The sequence below is a fragment of the Polypterus senegalus genome, chromosome 10 (assembly GCF_016835505.1).
Source record: "Polypterus senegalus isolate Bchr_013 chromosome 10, ASM1683550v1, whole genome shotgun sequence".
NCBI classification, from domain to species: domain Eukaryota; kingdom Metazoa; phylum Chordata; class Cladistia; order Polypteriformes; family Polypteridae; genus Polypterus; species Polypterus senegalus.
The window spans coordinates 157329296-157356700 of NC_053163.1; the positions used below are offsets into that span (position 1 = coordinate 157329296).

At 45.0% G+C, this 27405-nt stretch overlaps 1 protein-coding gene and 1 non-coding gene across 3 annotated transcripts in view; one reads left to right on the plus strand and one right to left on the minus strand.

Annotated features, from left to right (window-relative positions):
- Nucleotides 1-468: 468 nt before the first annotated feature.
- The window catches only part of si:zfos-943e10.1 (GRAM domain-containing protein 2B), a 167898-nt gene continuing 140961 nt past the window's right edge, over nt 469-27405 (plus strand). Inside the window, exon 1 of one of the 2 annotated variants that reach the window (XM_039767111.1) lies at nt 469-602. In XM_039767111.1, the coding sequence (XP_039623045.1) occupies nt 511-602 (92 nt within the window). In that variant the 5' untranslated portion in view covers nt 469-510. Of the gene's footprint in view, nt 603-15962; nt 16070-27405 lie in introns of those variants that run through there. The other variant, XM_039767112.1, reaches the window with a different exon arrangement.
- trnae-cuc lies at nt 991-1062 on the minus strand. Its single transcript has one exon. It is a non-coding gene; the product is annotated as a tRNA-Glu (tRNA).

Consider the following 27405-nt stretch of genomic DNA (forward strand, 5'->3'; position numbering starts at 1 on the left):
CGCACGTACACTCACCTGCACTCCCACTGATATGACAATGACGTTTATTCTTTTTTTATGACAATGCCATTCTGTATATTTTCGGGTGGTTTTCCGTTATCTTAACGATTTCATTGCTTTATGCAGATTATTCTAAAAGGTACGTTGACAAATACAAGTGACCGACGGCTGTACATGATAGTTAATGGCCACATTGCCTGTTGCCTACGACCCTGTGGTGGAATGAGAGGAATTGGTGAAAATGTAAACAAACGTTGATATTCCGATGTTCGCCTGACTTGTTCAAACTCTTCAGGCGTTCGATAAGAAATCAATCGGACGGGCTTGACGCTCGTAGAGCCCAGTATAGCGTGACTGAGGAGGGGCGGGCATTCAAATTAGACACGTGACATCGCGGCCTCTTGATTGGTTGTTCGACTATTCCGGTGTACGATTTGCGTTTTCAATGGCAATGAGAGAACCAGCAGGACGGGGCCGAGACGGGGAGTAGACGCAGTTTGGCAGAGGAGGATGCTGGAGGGCAAGAAAGAAAGACTAAAATGTCTCTTGAAAAAGATTGACGTGAAAGCCACTCGTGCCATTAAAAACTTCATGAGAGAAAGGTAGGACGTGCCTTCCGCCGTCATAACTCGGTCTACACACTGGCAATGTGACCGCTGTAGATGAGCTTTATTTAGAGTGTTAAACGTTTCGTCGAACTAAGCGGAAGAGGATGAAACTTAAACTTCTTTTCCCTGTATTGTTTTTTTTTTTTTTTTCTTTTAGTCTTTCAATTTACAAACAAAACACGACCATGAAAGTGCGGTTAGCAAAATGATTGGAATCGGCAAAGTACTGTATACTCCTAAACCTAACAGCATTAATTGACACTTCGGATATATTAACTTTTGTAAATATATGCAAATATCACTGTAGAATTTCAAACATTTTATGTTAACTGACATAATCGTCCTGAACATGTTTAATTAATGCAATTTAATGAAAACACATTTCCCTGACCGGGAATCGAACCCGGGCCGCGGCGGTGAGAGCGCCGAATCCTAACCACTAGACCACCAGGGATATCTGCTTGAGTTCGTTGTCAGGAAATTTTTATGTGTTTCATGTTTAGCTGGCTATTTAGTGTGTCTTTTAGGGGCTGCGTGGTAGCGCAGTGAGTAGTACCGTAGCCTCGTGGGTTATTCCAACGTCAGCCTGCCTTTTTCCCCCACATATCCTCAAGGACGTTCCCGGTTAGGTTAATTAACGATTACAAACGAGACCTTGGTTGAGCCTGCAATGGACTGGCACCTTGTTTAGAGATGGTTGCCCAGTACTGCCTCGTCCACCTGTGGCCATCAGTTGGATTAATGAAGTCTGAGCCTGTGATGTTCAGTATATCAGTAATAGCCAAGTGACAGTTATCAAATCCACCCCGTTATTGCCGAAATGGGTCGGGTCTTCACGCGATCTAGTCCCGTGAAACGCGAGTTCAGACAATGGAGTGACAGACGGAATCCTTTATCACTGTAAAGAAGGAAATCTGGAACCAAGCAGAGGGCACTTTTCACACAGCTGTTCCTGCCCCCCTTCAGCTTTTAGGGCAATTCTAGCAGCAGATTAGCACGGCTGTCCTGAAGCAAATCCGCCTGCGGCAGCAGCAAAAGTTGACATTCACTGATTTCACTCAAACGGGTTTCAGAATGTCCGGTCATGTCATATTATGTTATAACAAATTTTGATCAGCGAATTGTCTGCGTTCGCCCTTGTTCATCGAAACATTTATTAATAATTCCACCGGTTTAGGATTTTTACCAGCGCTCCATAATGCATTGCGAGCCCAGCGCGACATCCCCCGAAGCTGTAACAGACAGCATTGATGGGACCGCCCCCCGGGTATTTAATGCTGATCATTTGCATTTCACTCTCTGGAGGGACGAGTAACCTGTGCTTGTAGCCAAATGTGCAGGTCGAGCTTCAAGTTCCACGTCAACAGAAGTGGAGGAGGCGCGCGCCTTATGCATGCATAATAATTAGCCACGTGCGTGACGCGCAGAGAGTGAAAACAAACCTTGAAGGAGCCCGACACCCCCACCCCCAATCTCAGGGGGGGGGCTCAATGAAATATTAATACTAATTATAATGAAAGATGTATTACTATTTACATGACATCTGCATCTTTTGATAGCAGAAAAATGGCAATGCATCCGTACAGATATTTTGGAGAGCCTCCAGCGCGTCTTCAAAAAAACAGGACGAGCCAGCGGCCTCAATCATGACGCGCCACTCTAAACTGCACATTTTTTGCCGACTACGATTTCTGCTTTTCTGCTTTATTTTGATAAAACCTGTGATTGCGCGGCTCTGACTGCGTTCTTTGATCTCATGGAAGCACGGTGGTGCAGTGGTTGGCACTGCTGCCGCACAGCTCAGGTTACTGGCCACAGTAATTGGTCCAGTATTGACGTTTTTCTGACTGTTAGGGACACTTTAAAGATACAACAACATTTATTTATATAGCACATTTTCATTCTAATAACGAAGCTGAAAGTCCGTTACATGATGAAGAAAACAGAAAAAAAGACAAGGTAAAATTAGAAACACTAATTAACATAGAATAGGAGTAAGGCCGATGGCATTATTTATTTATTTATTTTATTTTTTTTATTTTTTTTTATTAATTTTATTACACTCCATACAAAGCAATCAAATTTTTACAAAAAGAAAAATAGAGTTAAGAACAGATCGATTCCCACCCTTATAAAATAAATTATATTTTTATATATTTTTTTATATATAAAATATTTATTTATTTTATAATTTTTATTAATTTTATTACAATCTTGTCCAATCCTTTTCAGTTAGACCTTCCCCATTGACTTCACTGCATTTCACCGAGTTCGGCGATGTTCCCGCGAACATTTCAAGGATTTCGCCGAACTCGAGACGAAGTAAACAGCACTACTGATGACACACAAGATACAAGGGGATGGCACTATATACAATACTGACATGACAAGGCGATCGCATGGACGCTCGGCCGGCTGCGGCACTTGTGCTGCTGTGCACACTTGAAGATAACAAGTCTGAAGTGGCACTTCACTGGGTAGTGGCTCTTTCCTCTCTCCTGGTCGGGATGCCCTTCTGCCTGCTCGGAGCCTCCCATCCGGGTAAAGAATCCGCCCCATTTCCGGGGGGGATGCCCGTCCAACCCCTGTGGCATTTACAATAAATATAGCAAAGTAATGTAAATATGTTAATTATTTAATGGTGGTTTTATTTTACAAAAAAACATATTTTTTGCTGGTATGCTCTAATGTCATCTCTATCAAGAATAGGGCACAAGGCAGGTACAAATTCTGGAAAAGAGCGCCAGTCATTCACAGTTTAATAAATGTTCTTTACAATATTGACAAAAGCAAGTTACTTAAATCCAAAACTGCTTTTTCTTGACTTTATCTTTGCAGACTTTGAAACAATTTGTTTTAAATCCATTGTTTGGGCGACTTCACGCTCAACTGATGAGATTTTTTAGAATTCCATTAATTATAAGGACATATTGTGGCCTGCAGACACAAGTTAAGCAACACATACGTCTTTTATTACACCGTGGGAAACTCTTCCCAAAGTGATTCCCACCACCAAAGCACAGTACAATATAAATAACACAACAATGCCTTTCTCCTCTTCTCCTTCTCTCTCTCTCTCTCTCTCTCTCCTTCCTCCTCCACTCCCTTCCAGCCATCTTCATCATCTTCCTTCCGATTTTGGTTTCTGAAGCTCTGGCAGTGGGCTTCTTTTATCCTGCACCCGGGAGTACTTCCAGTGGCCCATTTAGCATTTTCCAGAAGCACTTCCAGGGTGAGATGGAAGCCTAACAAAGTAGGGCTCTACAGACCCTGCAGCTCCCCCTGGTGGCACCCTTGGAACCCAACAGGGCTGTGCCAAATTCCAACTCCCATGAATCCCTGTGGGAATCCGAGGCACTGCTGCAACCCAGGGGTGGGGGCTGCCATCTAGAGCTCCATGACACCCTGTGAAGGTCGTCTCCCCCGGTCCTTCCATAAAACAGGCATCCCAGTCAGGTAAGGGCCCTGGCTGTCCACCACAATATAAATATATACACCTGTCAGTATATAGTTTGTGGGTTTTTTGAAACCCACTTATCCTATACATGGATAGATATGAAAGGCGCTATATGATATATAAATACTGTAGATATATTCTTAATGTATTTTGGATGACATGAAATGCACAATATAATAGATAGTGAGATATGAAAGGTGCTTTGTAATACTTTCTCTAAATATAAAGCTTGCTTTGTTCTGCAGGAGGCAGACATGTCTATGAAGTAGACCTGATCAGCCATCATTTTCTTATCGTTCTCTTTATATATCACTGTATGATATATAAATACTGTAGATAAATTCTTAATGTATTTTGGATGACATGAAAGGCACCTTACACAAATGCTCACCCTTTTATTTAGGTGGATCTGTATGTCTGTCATTCCAACAGATGGCACATCCTAAACATTATCACTGCTTTTATGAAATCCCATACCACATTGCATATAAATGAGAGAAGTCCGTTGCATTTGTCTTTCCAACAGATGGTGCCTCACAAACATTTGCAGTAAGAAGTCAGATGTTAGAGCTGGAAATGACGTCACTCCCGAGTTGACTGCGTTCCAATAAAACATATCAGAAAATCAATATGGATGTGTGTGGGAAAACACTTGTTGCGCTTGCACCGGTGGAATAAATAGCAGTACTTTGTGTATTCAAACTGGCTGGACGGCTGCCCAGAACATTTCAGCCTTGCTGTGAAGATGGCTTCTTCTCCTATTTTTAAAACACTCTTCTGGTGGTGACAGTTTTGCTAGCTGCTTAAATGTAATACAGCATCCACCCAGTAGGGGGCAACAGCCTTCTTCTATTAGCCAGTCAGCCATTATCCAACCCACTATAGCCTAACTACAGGGTCACGGGGGGGTCTGCAGGAGCCAATCCCAGCCAACACAGGGCACAAGGCAGGAACAAATCCCCGGGCAGGGCGCCAGCCCACCGCTGGGTGAGTAGACAATTCATTATAAATACTAGGCTGACCGGCCTTTTATGGCGACCGACTTTTAAGTTGACCACTTCTTAAGGCAATTCAATATGTAGATCAATTTGATATTTTATACAAACTCATTAATTTGGTTATATTGCATTTGAGCGTATTACTTTAATACTCGTAGTTTCTGTTATTTTTGTGATGAAATGTAAACTTTTTTTCTATATTGAGGTCGCCCTTTTTGAACCCCCCTGATATTTACTACGCGGTGAGGCATTTGTACTCCTTCAACATGAATTATTTCCAGAGACATAATTTTGTCTATTTTTCCAGCACATCGCGCACTAAAGCAAGGGAACGATGGGAGCACCAGAACTCTGCTCACATCATGTCGCTTCGTACCGCAAGCTGCAAGTAGTAAGTCTGTGATAAGCGGAATACCGCTACGCTTTCCACTCACGGGACGGAAGGACAATCCCGACTGCTTTTATATAGTAAGAAAGAAAGAAGAAGACATCGCACAGTCTGGAGTAGAAAATCATCTTTTACCTGGAAAAACGAAACTACAAATCCCATCAAGCATTGCAAGATGGACGGGGCATGTGTGAAACTCCACGCCTGCGTAGCACTCACGGGACGAAAGGACAATCCTGACCGCTTTTATATAGAAGGATCAGTCATTTTCCAAGCTGCTATATATCCTAACACAGGGTCAAGGGGGTCCGCTGGTGCCAATCTCAGCCAGCACAGGGCACAAGGCAGGAACAAACCCTGGACAGGGTGCCAGCCCACCACAGGGCACACACACACCAAGCACACACTAGGGACAATTTAGGATCGTCAGTGCACCTAACCTGCATGTCTTTGGACTGTGGGAGGAAACCCACGCAGACACGGGCAGAACATGCAAACTCCACACAGGGAGGACCGGGAAGCAAAACAGGGTCTCCTAACTGTGTGGCGGCAGCACTACCCACTGTGCCACCATGCTGCCCTTCTTCTAGTAGCAATAAGGATAATGCACGGTGTTGTAGAAGCTGATTTGTCCATTTTGGGGTGACGGGGAGTCAGAGCCTGTCTGGATGGCATTGTGCAGAAGGTAGGAATCCGCCCCGTGAGGCATGCCATTTGCTCACAGGGGGCCAATTTAGACCCTGCCCGACCCTGCCCGAGGTTTGTTTCTGCCTCGTGCCCTGTGTTGGCTGGGATTGGCTCCTGCAGACCCCCCCTTGACCCTGTAGTTAGGCTATAGTGGGTTGGATAGATGGATGGAATTCACCTAATCCGCACACCTTTGGGGAAGACCCCAGAATAGAAACAGACCACAAGAGACCTGTGCACACGGGATGCCCTCGGAATCTGTTAGACCTGGAGGAAGTGGGCAAGATGTGCCAAACTGATAGACTCGTACCCAAAATGACTGAGTGCTGGAATCAAATCAAAAGGGGCTTCATCTAAGTGCTAGTTTAGGGGGTCTGCACACTCATGCAACCAGGCTTTTGTTGGATTTTGTTTTTCCCTTTTCTCACTAAGCAGTTTCTGATTTTTCACTTTCATTGTATGGATTGCAATTTTTGTGACAAAGGTGGAATTAAGTTCTGACAGGATTTCTCTTGGTTTCATTTTTTTTTAGCACACATAACCTGCCATTTTGACAAGGGGGTGGGCTGTGGACTTTTATCATCCACTGCATACTGCAAACCCCCCCCCAAGACCTGCCGTTATGGAGACGCTCTGAGCCGGTCATCCCACCATCACAATTTGTCTCTTGTCAGAGTCGCTCAGATCCTTACACTTGGCCACATCAGCTTCAGGAACTGACTGCTCACTTGCTGCCTGATATATGCCACCCCTTGGCAGGAGCCATTGGCACGAGATCAACAAATGTTAGTCACTTCACCTCTCAATGCTTTTACTGTTGCACCTAGTCTGTGCGTCTATGTGTGTGTGTGTATATATATATATATACTGCTCAAAAGAATTAAAGGAACACTTTTTAATCAGAGTATAGCATAAAGTCAATGAAACTTATGGGATATTAATCTGGTCAGTTAAGTAGCAGAGGGGGTTGTTAATCAGTTTCAGCTGCTGTGGTGTTAATGAAATTAACAACAGATGCACTAGAGGGGCAACAATGAGATGACCCCCAAAACAGGAATGGTTTAACAGGTGGAGGCCACTGACATTTTTCCCTCCTCATCTTTTCTGACTGTTTCTTCACTAGTTTTGCATTTGGCTACAGTCAGTGTCACTACTGGTAGCATGAGGCGATACCTGGACCCTACAGAGGTTGCACAGGTAGTCCAACTTCTCCAGGATGGCACATCAATACGTGTCATTGCCAGAAGGTTTGCTGTGTCTCCCTGCACAGTCTCAAGGGCATGGAGGAGATTCTAGGAGACAAGCAGTTACTCTAGGAGAGCTGGAGAGGGCCATAGAAGGTCCATAACCCATCAGCAGGACCAGTATCTGCTCCTTTGGGCAAGGAGGAACAGGATGAGCACTGCCAGAGCCCTACAAAATGACCTCCAGCAGGCCACTGGTGTGAATGTCTCTGACCAAACAACCAGAAAGACTTCATGAGGGTAACCCAAGGGCCCCATGTCCTCTAATGGGCCCTGAGCTCACTGCCCAGCAGCATGCAGCTCGATTGGCATTCGCCATAGAATACCAGAATTGGCAGATGCACCACTGGTGCCCTGTGCTTTTACAGATGAGAGCAGGTTCACCCTGAGCACGTGACAGAAGTGAAAGGGTCTGGAGAAGCCATGGAGAACATTATGCTGCCTGTAACATCATTCAGCATGAGCAGTTTGGTGGTGGGTTAATGATTGTCTGGGGAGGCATATCCATGGAGGGTCACACAGACCACTACAGGCTTGACAAAGGCACCTTGGCTGCCATTAGGTATCAGGATGAAATCCTTGGACCCATTGTCAGACCCTATGCTGGTACAGTGGCTCCTGGTGCACGACAATTCCTGGCCTCATGTGGTGAGAGTATGCAGGCAGTTCCTGGAGGATGAAGGAATTGATACCATTGACTGGCCACCACACTTTCCTGACCTAAATCCAATAGAACACCTCTGGGACATTATGTTTTGGTCCATCCAATGCCACCAGGTTGCACCTCAGACTGTCCAGGAGCTCAGTGATGCCCTGGTCCAGATCTGGGAGGAGATCCCCACAACACCATCTGTCATCTCATTAGAAGCATGCACCGATGTTGTCAGGCATGTATACAAGAACACAGGGGCCATACAAAGTGCTGCGTACAATTTGAGTTGCTGCAATTAAATTTTGGCAAAATGGACTAGCCTGCCACATAATTTTTCACTCTGATTTTTGGGCGTCTTTGAATTCAGGGCTCTGTAGGTTGATCATTTTCATTTCCATCAAACGATGTGGCATCCTTTCGTTCCTAACACATTACCCAGTCTATATCAGTATAGATATCCAGGAGGATTTCTTTTTCCCATTGAGATCTGATGTGTTTTCAAAGTGTTCCTTTAATTTTTTTGAGCAGTATATATATATATATATATATATATATATAAATAAATAAACTGGAGTTTGCATGTTCCCCCTGTGTCTGCGTGGGTTTCCTCCCACAGTCCAAAGACATGCTGGTTAGGTGGATTGGCGATTCTACATTGGCCCTAGTGTGTGCTTGGTGTGTGGCTGTGTTTGTCTGTGTCCTGCGGTGGGTTGGCATCCTGCCCAGGATTGGTTCCTGCCTTGTGCCCTGTGTTGGCTGGGATTGGCTCCAGCAGACTCCCGTGACCCTGTGTTCGGATTCAGCGGGTTAGAAAATGGATGGATGGATATATATATAACTCCTTAAAAATTAAAGGAACCCTTTTTAATGAGAGTGTCGCATCAAGTCAGTGACACTTGTGGGCTGTTGATCTGCTCAGTGAAGTAGCTGAGGGGCTCATTCATCAGTTTCAGCTGCTTTGGTGCACTAGAGGGGCAACACTGAGACGACCCCCAAAACAGGAATGAATGGGTTAACAGGAAGGCCACTGACATTCTGTCCTCCTCATCTGTTTTGTCACTCATTTTGCATTTGGCTACGGTCAGTGTCACAACTGGTGGCATGAGGCCATACCTGGACCCTACAGAGCTGGCACAGGTAGTCCAACTTCTCCAGGATGGCACATTAATATCACGTGGCATTGCCAGAAGGTTTGCTGCGTCTCCCAGCACAGTCTGAAGGTCATGGAGGAGATTCCAGGAGACAGACAGGCAGTTCCTCTAGGAGAGCTGAACAGGGCCCCTCGTAGAAGGTCCTTAAACCATCAGCAGGACCCACCGCTATCTGCTCCTTTGGGCGAGGAGGAACAGGATGAGCACTGGCAGAGCCTACAAAATGACCTCCAGCAGGCAGGCCACTGGTGTGAATGTCTCTGACCAAACAATCAGAAACAGACTTCATGAGGGTGGCCTGAGAGCCCAACATCCTCTAGTGGGCACCGTGGAGCTCGATTGGCATTTGCCATAGAATACCAGAATTGGCAGTTGCACCACTGGCGCCCTGTGCTTTTTACAGATGAGAGCACAAGTGACAGACGTGAAAGGGTCTGGAGAAGCTGTGGAGAACATTATGCTGCCTGTAACATCGTGCAGCACGGCCGGTGTGGTGGTCTGGGGAGGCATATCCATGGAGGGAGAGAGACACAGACCGCTACAGGATAGGCAACGGTGGGCACCTTGACTGCCGTTCGGTATCAGGATGAAATCCTTGAACCCATTGTCAGACCCCATGCTGGTTCCTTCTGGTGCACGACAATGCCCGGCCTCATGTGGCAAGAGGATGAAGGAATTGATACCATTGACTGCCCCCCAAACCCCCACCACCACCCCCTCGCTCACTCGCCTGACTTCAATCGAATAGAACACCTCTGGGTGGGACATTATGTTTGGGTTCATCTGACGCCTCAGCCTGTCCAGGAGCTCAGTGATGCCCTGGTCCAGATCTGGGAGGAGATCCCCTAGGACACCACCTGCTGTCTCATTAGGACATCGGGCATTGGCATACAAACTGCTGAGTACGATTGTGAGTTGCTGCAATGACATTTTGGCCAAATGGACTCGCCTGCCTGCAGCATCATTTTGTTCCCTTTGATTTTTGGGGTATCCCTCTGTCGGTTCATCAGTTTCATTTCCATCCTTTCGTTCCTCACACATCACCATACCAGTCCATAGCAGTAGACAGAGGCAACAGGATTTTTTTTTCCCCATTGAGATCTGATGTGTTTTCAAAGTGGTCCTTTAATTTTTTTGATCAGTTTTTATAGATATCTATATCTACACATTATATTTATATGTATATATGGACTTATGTACTTTGGGGTCCACATTAATGACAGGTTGGACTGGTCTCAGAGCACAGAGGAACAAAAAAAGAATGGGCAGAGCAGGCTCAGAGACTCTGCTCCTTCAGTGTGGGAAGTGACATCCTTCAGATCTTCTACAACTCTGTGATGGCCACTGTGGTGTGCTGAGCTTCTAACATCACATCAAAAAAGGACCACCAAATCAACAAGCTGATTAAAAGGGCAGGATCAATTCTGGGATGTACTCTGGACCCCCAGGGGGTTGTAGCAGAGGAGAGAATGAAGACAAAACTGAGTGCCTTTATGAACAACACTGTACATCCTCTCTGTGACACAACAATACCGACGAGGGTCAGGAAATGCGACTGGGGGTCCTTTACACTAACGGCAATACACCTGTATAGCGCCTCACTGGGACTGCTGTGTCTGAAGTTTGTTTTCCTTGTTTAGTTTTTCTAATTTGTTCAGACGTAAGTAAGTCAGTCTGTCTGTCTATCATATAGTGCCTTTCATCTCTCTGTCTATCTGTTATATGACCGTTCATTTTTATCTATCTATCTATCTATTATATAGTGCCTTTCCCATTACACAATAATTCTGAACTCGCCCAGCCACACTTTAGCTGGCAAAGCAGAGAGGATCCCGTGCCGTTAGTGGCAGTGACGGTTATGGAGTACGTGTGGAGTGGCAGACAGTGGGGTCCCCAATTTTCTAAATGCATCAACGCTTGTCTGCAGTTTCTCTAAAACGTTTTTAAAATGCCGCTATTTATGTCCGTTAACGGTAAGTTGTGCCCGAAGTAATTACTGCTTACGCTACCCTTTGCACATGTCGCTGTATGTTGATTTATTTGAAAGCTTATCTCTATTTTTATGGTTTAAGTGCAAAGACCAGAGCAGTATTGGGTGAAGGTAAATAGACTGTAAATTTATTAGGCTTTGGTTTCTACCGCGCTGGGGAGCGGCTGGTCTGCGGAGTTCAGGGAGTGCGCAGCACGAGACGCGCAGTGGCTGACAGTACTTTTTTCTCTTTTTTTTCCTACTTTTTAAAAGGAACTCATAGATCCAGTTACGGAATATAAAAAAATAAGTGTATCATTATCGAAAGAAAATGAAATTGAGGTGAAGTTTATGCGCGTGACACTTGTTAGGCGCATGCGCAGAAACTCCGATTCGGTGTCCTCCTTATGGCTTTCGGGATTTCCTGCGTCCATACCGTGATAAGTGGGGTCTCTGAGGTTCTTCTTCTTCCATTCTTTATTTTTTGCAATCCCCGAACAGCTCAATGCAGAGACTGTGTCATTTAATTTCTACTATCAGCCTTGTACTGCTGTCAGTGTAACCCGAGGGGGGCGAGCTGCAGTAAGTAAGAATTTAATTATACTGTAGTGCGACATGTGACAAGAAACTTGAACTTGACCTCGAGTGTGGAGGCAGTGCGCCGTCAGTCTCCCGGTTGTCACGATCTCCATAAAATTTAAGAGGGAGGACATCAGCGACAACAACAGAGAATGTTCAGCGAGTAGCCCAGCCTAATAATTGTCTGTTTGTTTCTGAGTTATCTCCGTTTACCTTTCATAATAACTGCTGCTTTTAAGTCTGTGATGCAGACTTCGTTAAGTAGCAGTAACGGGAAAGACCAGGCCGTTGTGCCACAAACGGCATCCCGTTTAAAGAAGGTCGAGCCCCTCCTCTTAAGCCAAAACTGAACGTTCTAGCGCCCCCAGTGCATGGGACAAGGGGGCAACATCCACAACCCCTGAGAACGAAAAGAGAGAGATTGGAATCGTTCCAGCTATTTTATACAGCGCCTTTCATGCCAAGGGTTGTGGTAAAAATGTATTGTGTCGCTTTTTTACTGCCGATTTAATTTGCGCCAAGTCCATTTACATGCATCAAAAACTCTAGTAGGGGGCAACTGCTTCTTTACTGACTGAAGTGTTGTTTAAAAAAGGATTACAAAGTTCACAAGCGCACTTTTTAAGGCACAATTCATCAGCCGCATGCGCTAAGAGTCGTAGCCCTAACAGATGTGGCACTGCTTCATTCCCTGCTAGATCTAAAATATATTATCTTTATCGTTTCTAAAACACTCCTTCCAGATGTTCCCAGGTGTGCTCAGTCACAGTCATAATCTGACGGCCAGACTGTAGTTTGAAATTTGTGTAATTGTGTGATGGTGGAGGTGGTTTAGCCAAACGGGTCACCTCTCTGTTCACAACAAAGTGACAGGAGATACCAGCGATCGAAACAAAATAAAATTAAAGTGATGTTCAGCGTCAGGCACATTGTCTAAGATAAGAAAATGATGGCTGATCTGGTCTACTTCAAGGACACCTCTGCCTCCTGCAGAACAAAGCAAACTTTATATTTAGAAAGTATTATAGAGCACCTATCATATCTCACTATCTATTACTGTATATAGTGCCTTATCTATCTATCTATCTATCTATTGTAAGAGATCAGCCTCGGCACAGACAGACACGGACTCCCGATGTACAAAAACACGCACCATTTATTGTACACCACACACAATATTGTGCCCAGTCCTTTTCTGTACTCTTCAGCCGCGTCCACTTCTCCTTGTAAGCTCCATACTCTTCCACCCGACTCTGGCTCCCGGTATGGAGTGAGGCGGCCCCTTTTATCACCGGCAGCAGTCCCCAGTGTGGCGGAAGTGCTGCCCTCCAGGGTTCTAGGACCGTCCTGGGGCCCCATGTTGGTGGCCATGGGTCCCCACAGGGCTGAGCTTCCCAGCTCCATTTCCGTGGCCCTGATGGAATCCAGGGGGGCTGCCCTCTTGCGCCCAGGGAGAGAGAGAGAGAGTGGCCCTCTCCCGGTCTGTCGTTCTTCCTGGTGTCCCTGTGGGGCAAGATCCCTGGTCGTCTGTCTGTCTGATAGAGCCTTTCACATCTATATATCATATAGTGTCATTCCTAGTTATGTATTATATAGTGTCTTTTAATATCTATGTGTCCATTTATCTATAATTCAAATACAGGTAGTATTTTTTTCTGATATATTTAATGTATGGTGCCTTGTCAATCTATTATACAGTGCCTTTCACATCTGTCTATCTCTATCTATTATATAGTGCCTTTCACATCTGTCTATCTCTATCTATTATATAGTGCCTTTCACATCTGTCTATCTTTATCTATTATATAGTGCCTTTCACATCTGTCTATCTCTATCTATTATATAGTGCCTTTCACATCTGTCTATCTCTATCTATTATATAGTGCCTTTCACATCTGTACATTATATAGTTTCTTTCCTATTTATTTATTGTGGAGGACAGCCAGAGCCCTTACCCGGCCAGGAGAGTGTATTTTCAGGACATTTTCTCACTCGGGCCAAAAGAGGGCAGCCATCTTTGTTTCCAGCAGGGCCACAGGTCATGAGCATGGGAGCTCAGCCCGAATGTGGCCTAGAGCCACTGCCAGGGGGCACATAGACTTTTATAGGGTCCTATTTGGCAGCACCCCGGAAGTGTTGTCAGAAGAAGCTTGTTGGGCACCTGGAGTCCTTCTGGGTGCCCTGTTAAATGAATCAGTTACCATTACTCAATGGTCAGAGTCGGGAGGAAGAGGACAAAGCCTGAGGAGGAGTGCAGGTGGAGAGAATGGAGGCTGAGAAGGGGCTGTGTGCTGAACTGAAAATAAACTGGGTGTTGTGTGCTTAACCTGCGTTCTGCCTGTCTGTGTCGGGTTTGGGCGGCTGTACGCACCCAGGGCTTCACAGTACTTTATAGTATCTATCTATCTACCTATCTATCTACCTATCTATCTATTATATAGTGCCTTTCATATCTATCTATCTATCTATTATATAGTGCCTTTCATATCTATCTATCTATCTATCACCAGACTTGAATTGAACCCGAGTCCAAGACGCACTAGCTGCTGCTCCACTGCCATGCTGTCTGCCGTGAGATTTGCCACTTAACGATACAGCGACTCCTTATTAAACCCTCCCTGTAAACGCCACAGACTTGAATTTGAACCCGGGTCTTTGAAGCTCCAGCCACATTGCCCCACTGTGCCATCTACTATGAAATGTGTCTCAAAATGAGCCAATACTTCTTATTATCAAACCCACTAATCAAACTCCACATGAGCAGATCCCAGATTTGAAATTGAACCCAGGTCGTAGAAGTGCCAACTACTGTGCCCTCAAACCATGAGCTACAGTATATTAAAAATGATTGATTACATGGTTTGTATTAATTTGCAAAGGTCCGTCCATTTATTTTCCTGCCTGTGGTGACAGCTCCACAAATACCGCGAGCAGGCCTTGAATTGAACTCGGGTCCAAGAAGCACTGGGCACTAATCTTTTGTGCCATCTGCTGTGAGATGTGCCATGTAATGATCCATCCATTTATCACCAAACCTACTAGGCAAACTGCACATGCACAGTGGCCAGGCCTGAAAGTGGTCCTAGAAGTGCCCACTACTCTGCCACCATGCCATTGCTAATTTCGAAACTGACTCTTTTGTTTGTATGAACTTTGAATTTTCCATCGGTTTCTTACCAAACCTGATATGTCATCTCCACCTAAACAAAGACCAGACTTGGAAACTGACAACTGTGCCATCTGCTGTGACAGTCACAAGTTTTAAAGCTAGTCTGAATGTTTGGGCACATATTTCTTTCTGGCACCTTCTTGCATTCTGATTGTGCTTTAAATGCCCACTTGGCAGTGGCACACTGGCATTACTTGAAGTGATCGTGCAGTTTAACTGTCCATCCATCCATCCATCTGTGTGTCTCCTTAACGCAGCCATCCAAGACAGGGACATAGAGTAGCTGGAGCCTATCCCGGCATTAGTGGGCACAAGGCAGGAACAACACCTGGAACACAGTGCCAGTCCATCATATTTATTATTAGATCCATTTAGTTCAGTTCAGGGTTGTTGGTGCCACAGTTAGCCCTGGACAAGCTGCCAGGCCACCTGAGGCCACATGCACACCCTCAGTGGGGCCACACTGTGCCACCAAATTGCCACACATGTCAGTGGGATAAAAATTAGAAGTTCTGGGCGAACACGCCATCTTCATACAGAAAGCCAGCCAGGCTGAGATTTGAACCTCTTGGGATGCTTGCTATGAGACGCTGCAGTACCAGCTGCTGTGCCACCAGTTTTGCATGGTGTTCCATTTGCATTTTATATAGTGCCTTTCATAGTAAAATCTCTGTGTGGACATGGGGAGAAGGTGCAAACTGCACATAGATAAGGGGTGTGAATGTCAAAACCTGGAATTGTGAGGTAGCACTACTGTGCCACCCACCCATAAAGAGTTAATTCCAAAGAATTAGCAGGACCAAGAAAGAGAGACCTGCTGGAAAAAGTTGTATTGTCGTCATTGGTGGCAGCGGCTAATCTCACAAAGCAGGTCAGCCGCGCTGCGTTGGAGTGCAGTGCCAACGGCTGGCAGTGTCTCCCAGAGAGGACCCTGGGGCCCTGGAGATAAGCTTGTGCTGAGACCGGCACACCAGCCCTGCTTCCTTTTTTCATTTGACTCCCTGCCAGCTGGAGAGGACTTTGAACCCTGACTTATTTCTCGTGCGCAGCCAGCATTTTCCCTCATTTGAGTTCCATGGAGAATCAGAGCTTGGCAGTTCACCGACAGAGCAACATGGACCTTACGGAGCCCGACTTGGCCACGGAGCAGGTGGAAGATGTGGAAAAGTAAGTGTCTGCTTGTGTTAGTTTCTTTGATTTGTGGCTGCAGGCAAAGGAAGGAGCGGTGGCACACGGGCAGAGGTGTTCGCGGTTATTACCTGGGCGTGCAGGGGCAGTCGACATTTTAAAATGCAAGTTGTCCACAGCCGAGCCCATCTTGGTATTAATATTAAAAAAAGTCTTAAATCTGGGGGTTGAGGCTGCACCAGAAACGATCTGGGCTGCACTGGGGGCATGGCACAAACCTCTGGATGGGGCACAGTCCACTCATCTGATGCCAATTTAGAGTCACTTAACCTTCATGTGTCTGGGATGGTGGGGTTAAAAGCAAAATATCTGCTGAAGACCGTGCAGAAACCATGGGAGAACATACAAACTCCACATGGACGGTGCCTCATATATCAGATACTACTATGCGAATGGAAAATCTGAACATCTATAAGACGTCAAGCTGGCATGCAAAGGTTGGCATTGATCAGAAGTTTTTTTTGTTTTTTTTCCTTCATGGTTTTTCCATTCCATTGTAATGAGATATCTGACCTGGATGGATTTCTTTTCTGTGAATACATGGCACCCGTTGTTGGGCGCCATCTGTTGGAATGACAAATGCAGTGAATTTTATAACTACAAACTAGCTGTGCTACTCTAAGATGGATTGAAATCTAAGTAATCAACCTCAGCATTAAGGTTTGCAGTTTACCATGCAATGTGCGTGTCTCTCTTATATGCCATTTGGTATGGGATTTGTAAGAGCAGTGATAATGTTTGTGATGTGCCATCTGTTGGAATGATAAATGCAATGCATTTATTATTACTTAGTGTTTGTGATGCACCATCTTTTGGAATGACAGGGACATAGTAACTGGATGAACACACAGGCAGACACACTTCTCCTTTATGGCAGATATTTGGGAGGCGTCATCTGTTGGAATGACAGAGACATAGCAACCGACACAGACTTGCAGATACACAGACGTACAAGACACTTCTCCTTATTTCATTCTGATTGTATTGTATATTTATTAGTCTTTTTTAAATTGAGTATGCTTTGTTCCTTATTTTGAGCCAAGGGGGTGGAGGTGGTGGAGGTGTTTTAGCCAGAGGGTCTTTTCCTGGCTTATGTCTAAATTCTGTAATTATGTGTTTTTTGTTCAGTCACTATTCTGCAATTACTATAATTTATGTTCATTTTGTTATTTTTTATTTATTTATTTATTTATTTATTTGTCTAATATGTATTCTTCATCAATTTTTTTTTCATTATTGTCTTTCCACTGTCATGGGAAAAAGTAAGTACCCCCAACCCCCCACTTCAACTTCGTGGATACTATTGACTTTTTCAACTTATCCAGGCAGCCACCCAGTGGGCTTTCTTGCAGACAGGGCCCTACAGATAAAGGTGAAACACTTGATTTTTTTTTCCAATCGTTTATCCAACAAATATAATGAGAAGTCGAGCAAAATGGCTCCCTTTATTGGCTAACTGAACACATTACAGTAAGAAAGGGCCTGAGTTGCCTCCAAAGCTCGCATATTGTAATCCTTTCAGCTCGCCAATAAAGGGGGTCATTTTGCTTGACTTCTCATTACATCCATAATGGCTAACATGGTATGACACCTTAGTACTTCCAACAAATATATCAAGAGATGTGATTGTCTACTTAAGTGAGACCACCATTGGCCTCAGAAGGTTGGTTTTGCCCCCCTTTAGACTTCTTGTAGGCGTTTTTCAGTTTCTGACTTCTTGTGAGATGTTTGTGGGTTTTCTTTGGCATCCTGCCCGTTTTTCGTCATTTCAATGGGGTGATCTAAATCAGAGCTTTTGACCTGGTCAGTCCATATCCCTCCATTTCTTCTTCTTCGGACCCTTCCTAGTGGATCTTTTGTGTGTTGAAAGGTCCAGCTCCACCAATGGGTTCACATATGAAGCAGAATTCATCGCCGACTCCACTAACTGCAAGCTGCCCAGGCCCTCGAGTGCAGCAAAGCAGCCTCAAACCAGAGTATCTCCACTGCCAGGCTTGCCAGTTGGTGTGACGTTCTGTCAAAAGTGTCTACTGTTTCTGTGGCCACACAACTCCATCTTGGATTTGCGTGTCCAGAGCACTTTATTCCAGAAGCTCTGGACTTTGCCTCGATGTTTGATGGCAAACTATCCTCCTGCCCTGATGTTCTTTTGGGAGAGCAAAGGTGTTTTGCTGGCACACCTCACACGTGGGGCACATTTGTGCCCGTCTCTTTCTGATTGTAGATGCAGGCTCTTTGACACCAACTGTTACGAGAGTTCCTTGCAGATCCCGTGATGAAGTTTTTGGAGATTTCATTTCATATCAAAGTGATCAGCTCTTGGGCTAAATATGCTGGGCTGGCCAGTCCTGGACACCTTAGTGGTCGTCTGTAACCTACACCCTGATCAGACTGATTGATCAGATTGATCAGACTCAACCACAGCATTTCTTTAACTAGCACATTCTCAGGCAAATGGTGTAGCTGTACGAGATGAAGAAGGAAAAGTTTATAAAAACAGAAATATAAAAATAAGATTAGGCAATACTAAATAACAAAGAGTAAAGTAAGCTCTGATGGCCAGGGGGACAGAAAAAAACAAAATCTGCAGGGGGTTCCAAGACCAGCCGGCCCCCCACTGGGCCTTCCACCTAACATCAATGAGCTCAATCAGTCCTCAGGGCTTTCAGGCTTCACGTGAAAGAATTTGATGATGATGATGATGATGGTCATGTGGACCTCTGGCCTTCAACCCATCAATGTAAGGACTGCACGGTGCCCTGATCAGGTGGTGAGGGTGCAGATCACCACCACAGAAAACCAGAAAAAGAACAGAAGAGAAACTAGAGGTTGGTACAGCTTGTTGAGCCATAATAGAAGTGATGATAATTCAATGCATATACAGAACATCAGGGTCACACTAAAATGAAGCTGAGAGAAAGCCATGTTAACATAACGGGTGTTTAGCAGTTTGTTAAAGTGCTCCAGCGTATTAGCCTGGCGAACTTCTATTGGTAAACTCATATTCGAGATTTGAGGTGCCTAACAGCAGAAGGCCGCCCGCCTCACCACTTATTTCAAGTTTAGCTCTTGGAATTCTAAGCAGACCCTCATTTCATTTATGTTAGGTAGAATGCCCAGAGGGGACTGGTCAGGTGGTCTCATGGTCTGGAATCCCTTCAGATTTTATTTTTTCTCCAGCCGTCTGGAGTTTTTTTGTTTTTTCTGTCCCCCCTGGCCATTGAACCTTACTCTTATTCGATGTTAATTAAATTTGATTTATTTTGTTTTCTTATTGTGTCTTTTATTTTTCTATTCTTTATTATGTAAAGCACTTTGAGCTACTGTTTGTATGAAAATGTGCTATAGAAATAAATGTTGTTGTTGTTGTTGTCTCATTTGAAGATTTGAGGTAACGATTTGGAGTGTAAGGTGCGAGGCATTCAGAGATATAAGATGGAGCAGATTATGAAAGGCTTTGTAAACCACCAGCAGGATTTTAAAGTCAATTCTAAATGGCTCAGGTAACCAGTGTAGTGACGCTAAGACTGGGGTGATGTGCTCGGATTTCCTTTTCCTGGTTAAGATTCTAGCAGCTCCATTCTGCACTCGTTGTAACTCTTTATTCGGTGGTCCTGAGAGGAGTGCGTTACAGTAATCTAGCCGACTGAAAACAAAAGCGTGAACTCCTTTCTCAGCATCTTGCAAAGTTATGAGGTCTAACTTTTGTTATATTTCTTCGGTGAAATAGCAATCTGATTAAAATGTGATTTAAAATTCAGGTCAGAGTCAATAATTACCCCTGAATTCTTTACCTCCATCTTGACTTTTAATCCTTTTGCATCAAGTTTATTTCTAATACCCTCATTATATCCAGCCATTATCCAACCCGCTATATTCTAACTATAGGGTCACGGGGGTCTGCTGGAGCCAATCCCAGCCAACACAGGGCACAAGGCAGGAAACAAACCCCGGGCAGGGTGCCAGCCCACCGCAGGGCACACACACCAAGCACACAGTAGGGACAATTTAGGATCACCAATGTACCTAACCTGCATGTCTTTGGACTGTGAGAGGAAACCCACACGAACATGCAAACTCCATGCAGGGAGGACCTGGGAAGCAAAACCGGGTCTCCTTACTTCCAGGCAGCAGCTCTACCCGCTACGCCACCGTGCCACCCTCATTATATCCATTTCTTTTGTAAGCCATCAGCAGGATTTTAAAGTCAATTCTAAATGGCACAGGTAACCAGTGTAGTGACGCTAAGACTGGGGTGATGTGCTCGGATTTTCTTTTCCTGGTTAAGATTCTAGCAGCTCCATTCTGCACTCGTTGTAACTGATTGATGTCTTTATTGGGTGGTCCTGAGAGGAGTGCGTTACAGTAATCTAAAAACAACTCATTTGTCAGCTCTGAAGAAATCCAAATCCTATTATGGGATATGCTGCCAGGGAGGAGATTTTCCCATCACCCAAGCCTTTAAGCCGCTGCTCCCCAATGCTTATTCAGAGGGTCTCTCAGATTTGGCCGTTGGCTTTACTGCTTCGTTTTGCAATGTAACAAGTAATCTGAGATTTGTTTGTCGGAGATTTTGGTGTTGTTTGCTCTTTAAGAGCCTGTCATGTCCATTCTCCATTTAAATTTCCATAGCAGTTTCTAAGCCCACTTTATCCCATGTAGTGTTTCAGGGGGGCTGGAGCGCCTATCCCAGTAACCATAGGGGCGCAAGGTAGGAACATCACCTGGATGGGGTGCCAGTCCATCACACTCGCACCAGGGACAAGTTTTAAAGTCACCAGCCCACCTAACCGCCATGTCACTGGAGTGTGGGAGGACACTGGAGCACCCAAAGGGCATTCCATTGGGAGAACATGCAAGGGATGTGAACCCTGATCTCATGGCGCTACCCACCAGCACAAATTTCTTTACCATCGTTACAAACAGTGACCATCAGCACCGATTAATGTGGAGTGAGGAAAAGATTCCAAATCATTAGTGAAATATGCCAAGTATTCCATGAAGCAGAGATCTCCAAACACAGATGGAGAAAATTGAACCCATGACCCTAAAGCTGGGTTGATGGGTTCAATAGAAAGCTGAACAGTGAAGTCTCCCAAGCAGAGAATGAAAACCGAAGCTGGTGTGTGAATTTGATGACTTGGGGGGGGCCCTGTGGGTAGACCCCTACCGGCAGACCCCCGGGGTTCCACAAACTGAAGCCTTCAATTCCCCCTCATTAAGGAGAACCTTGGCGATCGAGAGGTGGCTGCAGCAGCTTGACGGCTCTCCCCGGCCACACTTCGTAGTCGAGTCCTCGGCGCGTGTTCAGAAATTTGGAGCTCCGCACACCACGTCGACAGATTGGATCGTGTTTGGAATGTGGGAGTCGGAGAAGGCCTGAGTCAGCATGGATCTGCAACAAGAAAAGAAAAATGCTGACAGAAATGAATTCCACCTGGAAATGAGAAATGAAACCAGTACTTTGGAGACGCAGCGTTTCAACTTGCAATCTGTAAGCCCACCTTACAAAGTTGGATTTTTATTCCATCCAGGGAGCGCGGGAGAAGATGATAGGATGTGGCAGACATGAGAAAGTTGAGATGCATGTGTGGAGCTGCACAGAAGGAGAGAAGGAGAAATGAGAGCATCAGAGGTGCAAGAAAAGTGGGAGAGAAATCTAAGGAAATACTGGAAAGAAGTTTGGAATGGTATGGCCATTTGATACGATACAATTAACAATACAATACAGTTTATTTTTGAAGAGCCCAGAATCACACAATGGGCTTTAACAGGCCCTGCTTTTTGACAAAAGCCTTGACAAGAACTCCAAAAAAAAAAAAAAACTTTTAGAGAAACAAAAAATGGAAGAAACCTCGGGAAAGGCAGTTCAAAGAGAGACCCCTTTCCAGGTAGGTTGGGCGTGCAGTGGGTGTCAAACAAAGGGGGTCAATACAATACACAGAACAAAACACAAGTAATCCCCAATACAATAGTACAATAGAAATATTACAAGTACAGAGCAGAATTCAACAGTAGATGACATCCCATAATACGATTTGGATTTGTTCAGAGTCCTGGAGACCTCATCTATCAAGTTGCCTCCCCCTATTGGCCATTCCACAGCTGAGTCAACGCTGGGCCAGCCAATCCAATAAAAGGACCCCTCTACCCCACGATTCCTGTGATCCTCCATCACAGATGACTTTACCTTAGGCAGGCAAAACAACTTGGCAGGAGGGCAGTAACTGACAACAGAGATGCAGTCTGTAGAGTTAATCAGCAGCTCTAGTCAGGGTATGTTATACTGAGAATAGAAATATTACAAGTACAGAGCAGAGTTCAACAGTAGATGATATCCCATAATATGATTTGATGAGGAGAGACCGGGAATAAGTGGACTAAGGAAGAAGTTGGAAGAATGGAGAAGGGCTGTGGAAGATCCAGGACTGAAGATTAAGGTCTGATCAGGGAGCCTGTACCGGTACAGCGCATTGACCACACGACTAAACCGCTCGGGATCCTCGTTGGCAACCCCCCAGGCAGACACGCGGTCCAGTCCCACCTGTCCGGAAATGACCCTCTATCTGCCGCAGCCAGGTATTACGAGGGCGTCCCCTTAGCCTGGTCCAGCTGCTCAGGTCCTCAACAATAAGGTTCACCCTCGGGTAATCACCCCACATGGCTGTAATGCCGTAACTGACTCTCCCTCACAATGCAGGTCATGTGATTCATTCAGGACTTCGTGAGCAACACAAAGTCAAACCAGCGGGACCCAAGTACTCTGCGAAGAGACACACATGAAGAGAGTCCAGTCTTCATTTCAGGTCACTCGATAGTGTCCATGTCTCACAAACAGGAAGTACCAAGACTCTAAAGACTTGGACCTTCATCCTTTTTCAGAGGTATCGGGATGATGATGATCATAATTCAGAAGTCAGCCTGCAGGGGGAGCTACTGTAAAAAATTGATATGTCTTAATATCTGGGATCAGTGGTGGAACTCAAGATGGAGAATCAGATGCAGCGATAACCCACCAAGTGCAGTGTGGATGGAACAATTGGAAGAGGGCATCGGGAGTGTTGTGTGATCGAAGAATTAAGGCAAAGGTGAAAGGTCAGGCTTTGAAGACCACTGTAAGACTGGCAATGACGTATGGAGCACAGCAGGAGAAGAAGTTGGATGTGGTAGAAATGAGAATGTGGAGATGGACATGTGGAGTTACACAGAAGGACAGAATAAGAAAGGAGGCCATCAGAGGTTCAAGAAAAGTGGGAGAGACGTCCAAGAAAGTCCAGGAAAGTAGGTTTGAAAAGTAGGATGGACCTGTGATGAGGAGAGATGATGAAGATGTGGGCAAAAGAGCAATTGGAAAGCAAGGGAGGGCAATGTGGAGGTGGATGGAGAAAAGTAAAAAGATTTGAAGGAAAAGGGTCTGCCTGTGAGGAGGAGGTGCGGGACTGAGCTGTCTGGAGAAGCACATCGACCCCCCCAATAGAAGTGGAGGAAAGATGAAGAGGAAGAAGACGACGACCATTATGGTCAGGCCAAGATTCCTTCTTTTCATGATTTTCTGTAATTTTTTTTATCATATTGTTCTGTTACTTTATTTGTCTAATTATGTAATTTTGGTTACTTTTCTTTTTTGGCGCAGCTCTTCCCATTTTTACACGGAGTCTCTATTTGTTTCACTAGACTTCTCCAACAGAAGGTTCACATAGTTTCTATATGTATATGAATATATTCTCTGATGCTCCTTGTATTTTGTGGGCAGTCCCCTCTAAAGATGTGGCCACCTGTCCATCACAATTAAAGCACCGCCCCCCAGCCCTCTTGAACCTTAGGGGAAATGCAGTCCCTCGCCGTTCATTGTGAATGTGCTTGTTGGATTGGAGTTCTCATTTGAATTATTTGCTTCTTTGTATTTATTTGTTTTTTGTAAAATCTGCTATTGTTTTAAGGATTCGGGTTTCTGTTTTTGTGTTGGTACTTGTTTGCTGAAGATTTGCCTTTTAATTTTGTTGTTTATTTAGTTTCTATTTGTCCAAGTATCTCCTGCTGTGTTCTTTGTTTTGTTTTTTGTGGGCGCTGACCCAAGGAGGCGGGGCCACTGATCAATCACTGCAAGTGGCTGTCTTCAGCCCTATAAATCCAGTCCCCAGTCCCTTGCGGTTCATTGAATGTGTTTGTGGTGTGTTCTCCAGTGTTGTGTTTTTTTTCTGTCCATTTCTAATATTCTGGATTTTTTTTTTTGATCTTTTGCACTGTTTTTGACTTGTGAAACGCAGCGTGTGGTTTGGCAAGTTCTCATTTTGAATATTCTCTTCTTTGTGACTTCCTCTACTGTTCTAAGAATTTCTGTTTCTTGTGCTGTTTCTGTTGTGTTTTGTTGATTATTTAGTTTCCGTTTGTTCAAGTATCACCTGGGGGTGTGTTGAGGGAAGTGAGCAGGGGCAAAGCCCCCTATTATATATATTGTGACATGTGAGTCCCTACGTTGCACCCCAAAACACAAGGCCAAGTCTCAGTACTTTAGCAAAACCAGCTTTTATTTGGCTTGAAACAGGAACAGCACATTTTATTTCTTGTAGTGGGATCTGCCGCTCTACTCCACACAGACCCAGCAATCAGGCAGAGTCGTGGTGAAGTAAAGCTGTTCCCATCATTGATAATGTTCCTTGCATCACCCATTGCCAACAGGCACTTATTCGCGGCGAGGCGCTGGGAGCCATCGGTTGCCCCGGCAACAGATGTGCTGTCTTCCACAGATACTGTGATCGTAGTTTGGGACGCTGTTCAGCATGTCATCCCGTTGGGGAGAGTCCCAAAATAGTTTAGAATAGTTTACTAAATATACACTCACCTAAAGGATTATTAGGACCACCATACTAATACGGTGTTTGACCCCCTTTCGCCTTCAGAACTGCCTTAATTCTACGTGACATTGATTCAACAAGGTGCTGAAAGCATTCTTTAGAAATGTTGGCCCATATTGATAGGATAGCATCTTGCAGTTGATGGAGATTTGTGGGATGCACATCCAGGGCACGAAGCTCCCGTTCCACCACATCCCAAAGATGCTCTACTGGGTTGAGATCTGGTGACTGTGGGGGCCATTTTAGTACAGTGAACTCATTGTCATGTTCAAGAAACCAATTTGAAATGATTCGAGCTTTGTGACATGGTGCATTATCCTGCTGGAAGTAGCCATCAGAGGATGGGTACATGGTGGTCATGAAGGGATGGACATGGTCAAAAACAATGCTCAGGTAGCCCGTGGCATTTAAACGATGCCCAATTGGCACTAAGGGGCCTAAAGTGTGCCAAGAAAACATCCCCCACACCATTACACCACCACCACCAGCCTGCACAGTGGTAACAAGGCATGATGGATCCATGTTCTCATTCTGTTTATGCCAAATTCTGACTCTACCATTTGAATGTCTCAACAGAAATCGAGACTCATCAGACCAGGCAACATTTTTCCAGTCTTCAACTGTCCAATTTTGGTGAGCTCGTGGAAATTGTAGCCTCTTTTTCCTATTTGTAGTGGAGATGAGTGGTACCCGGTGGGGTCTTCTGCTGTTGTAGCCCATCCGCCTCAAGGTTGTGCGTGTTGTGGCTTCACAAATGCTTTGCTGCATACCTCGGTTGTAACGAGTGGTTATTTCAGTCAAAGTTGCTCTTCTATCAGCTTGAATCAGTCGGCCCATTCTCCTCTGACCTCTAGCATCAACAAGGCATTTTCGCCCACAGGACTGCCGCATACTGGATGTTTTTCCCTTTTCACACCATTCTTTGTAAACCCTAGAAATGGCTGTGCGTGAAAATCCCAGTAACTGAGCAGATTGTGAAATACTCAGACCGGCCCGTCTGGCACCAACAACCATGCCACGTTCAGAATTGCTTAAATCACCTTTCTTTCCCATTCTGACATTCAGTTTGGAGTTCAGGAGATTGTCTTGACCAGGACCACACCCCTAAATGCATTGAAGCAACTGCCATGTGATTGGTTGATTAGATAATTGCATTAATGAGAAATTGAACAGGTGTTCCTAATAATCCTTTAGGTGAGTGTATATATATATATATATATAAATCCAGCGTATGTCTTTCTGTTTGTCTGTCCACTTTTCACGAGAGAATTACTTAACAGATTTAGATGTTTTTTCTTTCTATAATTTGTGGTTGTTTTTGCGACTTCTCCCATCACATTATCAGAGTTCGCTTGCGGCGCAGATTTATTCATGCGAATCCAAGAGAGACTTTGTGGGCTGAGAGGAGGGGGAGGCGGGCAGGGCCCTCCTCACTCATGTGCCAGCCTCCATTCAAGTCACTCTACCTGTCGCCACCTGTTGGAGCGCACCTTACCTCCACTTAGCTAGCGGTACCTGTTTGCTCAGCAGACATTATCATCTACAGATTGTTAAGGAGTAACGTTTGACGTTTCTGAGAGAGAGATCAGAGCTACGTGTGTTTTAGAGGGCAGCTGCTCATTGGCAGACGTGTCGCGGCCGTCACAGATGAACACGATCAGATACAGTGCCAGCGTGTGACATTAGAGCACACCTATCTTCCGCTTGGCCAGAATTATATTTTTTATTTTATTTTTTGATTGATTTTTAAAGTTTGGTCCTGTTTCACTACTATGTGGGCGGAGCCGCGGGGGACAGCTAGTAATCAAATAAATGTAAGAACGGGTGACAGTTTGGGAACAAGTGTGACAGGACAAGGGTACAAAATGGATCTCCACAAGTGAGGAGCTCAGAAGGAAATGCCAGCTCGTTACGCTTCATTAGTTACAAGAACTTCTCATAGCCGTCATCAGTGAGCGAGAAATGAACAGGAGCAGAGAGTCCTCAAACACTTCTTACACACGTTGAGGGAGTCAGCAGTTCAGATGGAGGTGAGCAGCTCACTCCACACACGAAGAGAGTCTGGACTGAGATTTGATGTCACCTCTCCTGACGTGGTTCATCACACACTGTAGGCAGATCAAAAACATAAGAAATCTGATAAATGAGACGAGACCACTCAGTCCATCGGCCTTCTTTCTTATGCCTCCTTTGCCAGGACACACGATAGGACTCGAACCATCTGTGGGCAGTGCCAGTAATGCTGAGGTCAGAGATGGTGGCAAGGAGGATCTGGTTGTTGATCAAATCAGATGCCAAGGAGAGAGATCTAGAAGGACATGCTCAGATATGGACCGAATTTACTGGATGGCAGGTCTTAGTGAGGTGGCATAACAAGAGCAGAGGACTCAGCATTGACCCTTGAGGCATCCCTGTGCTTGACTGATGCACCCTTGACATCTCTCCTTCGCCAGCACACAT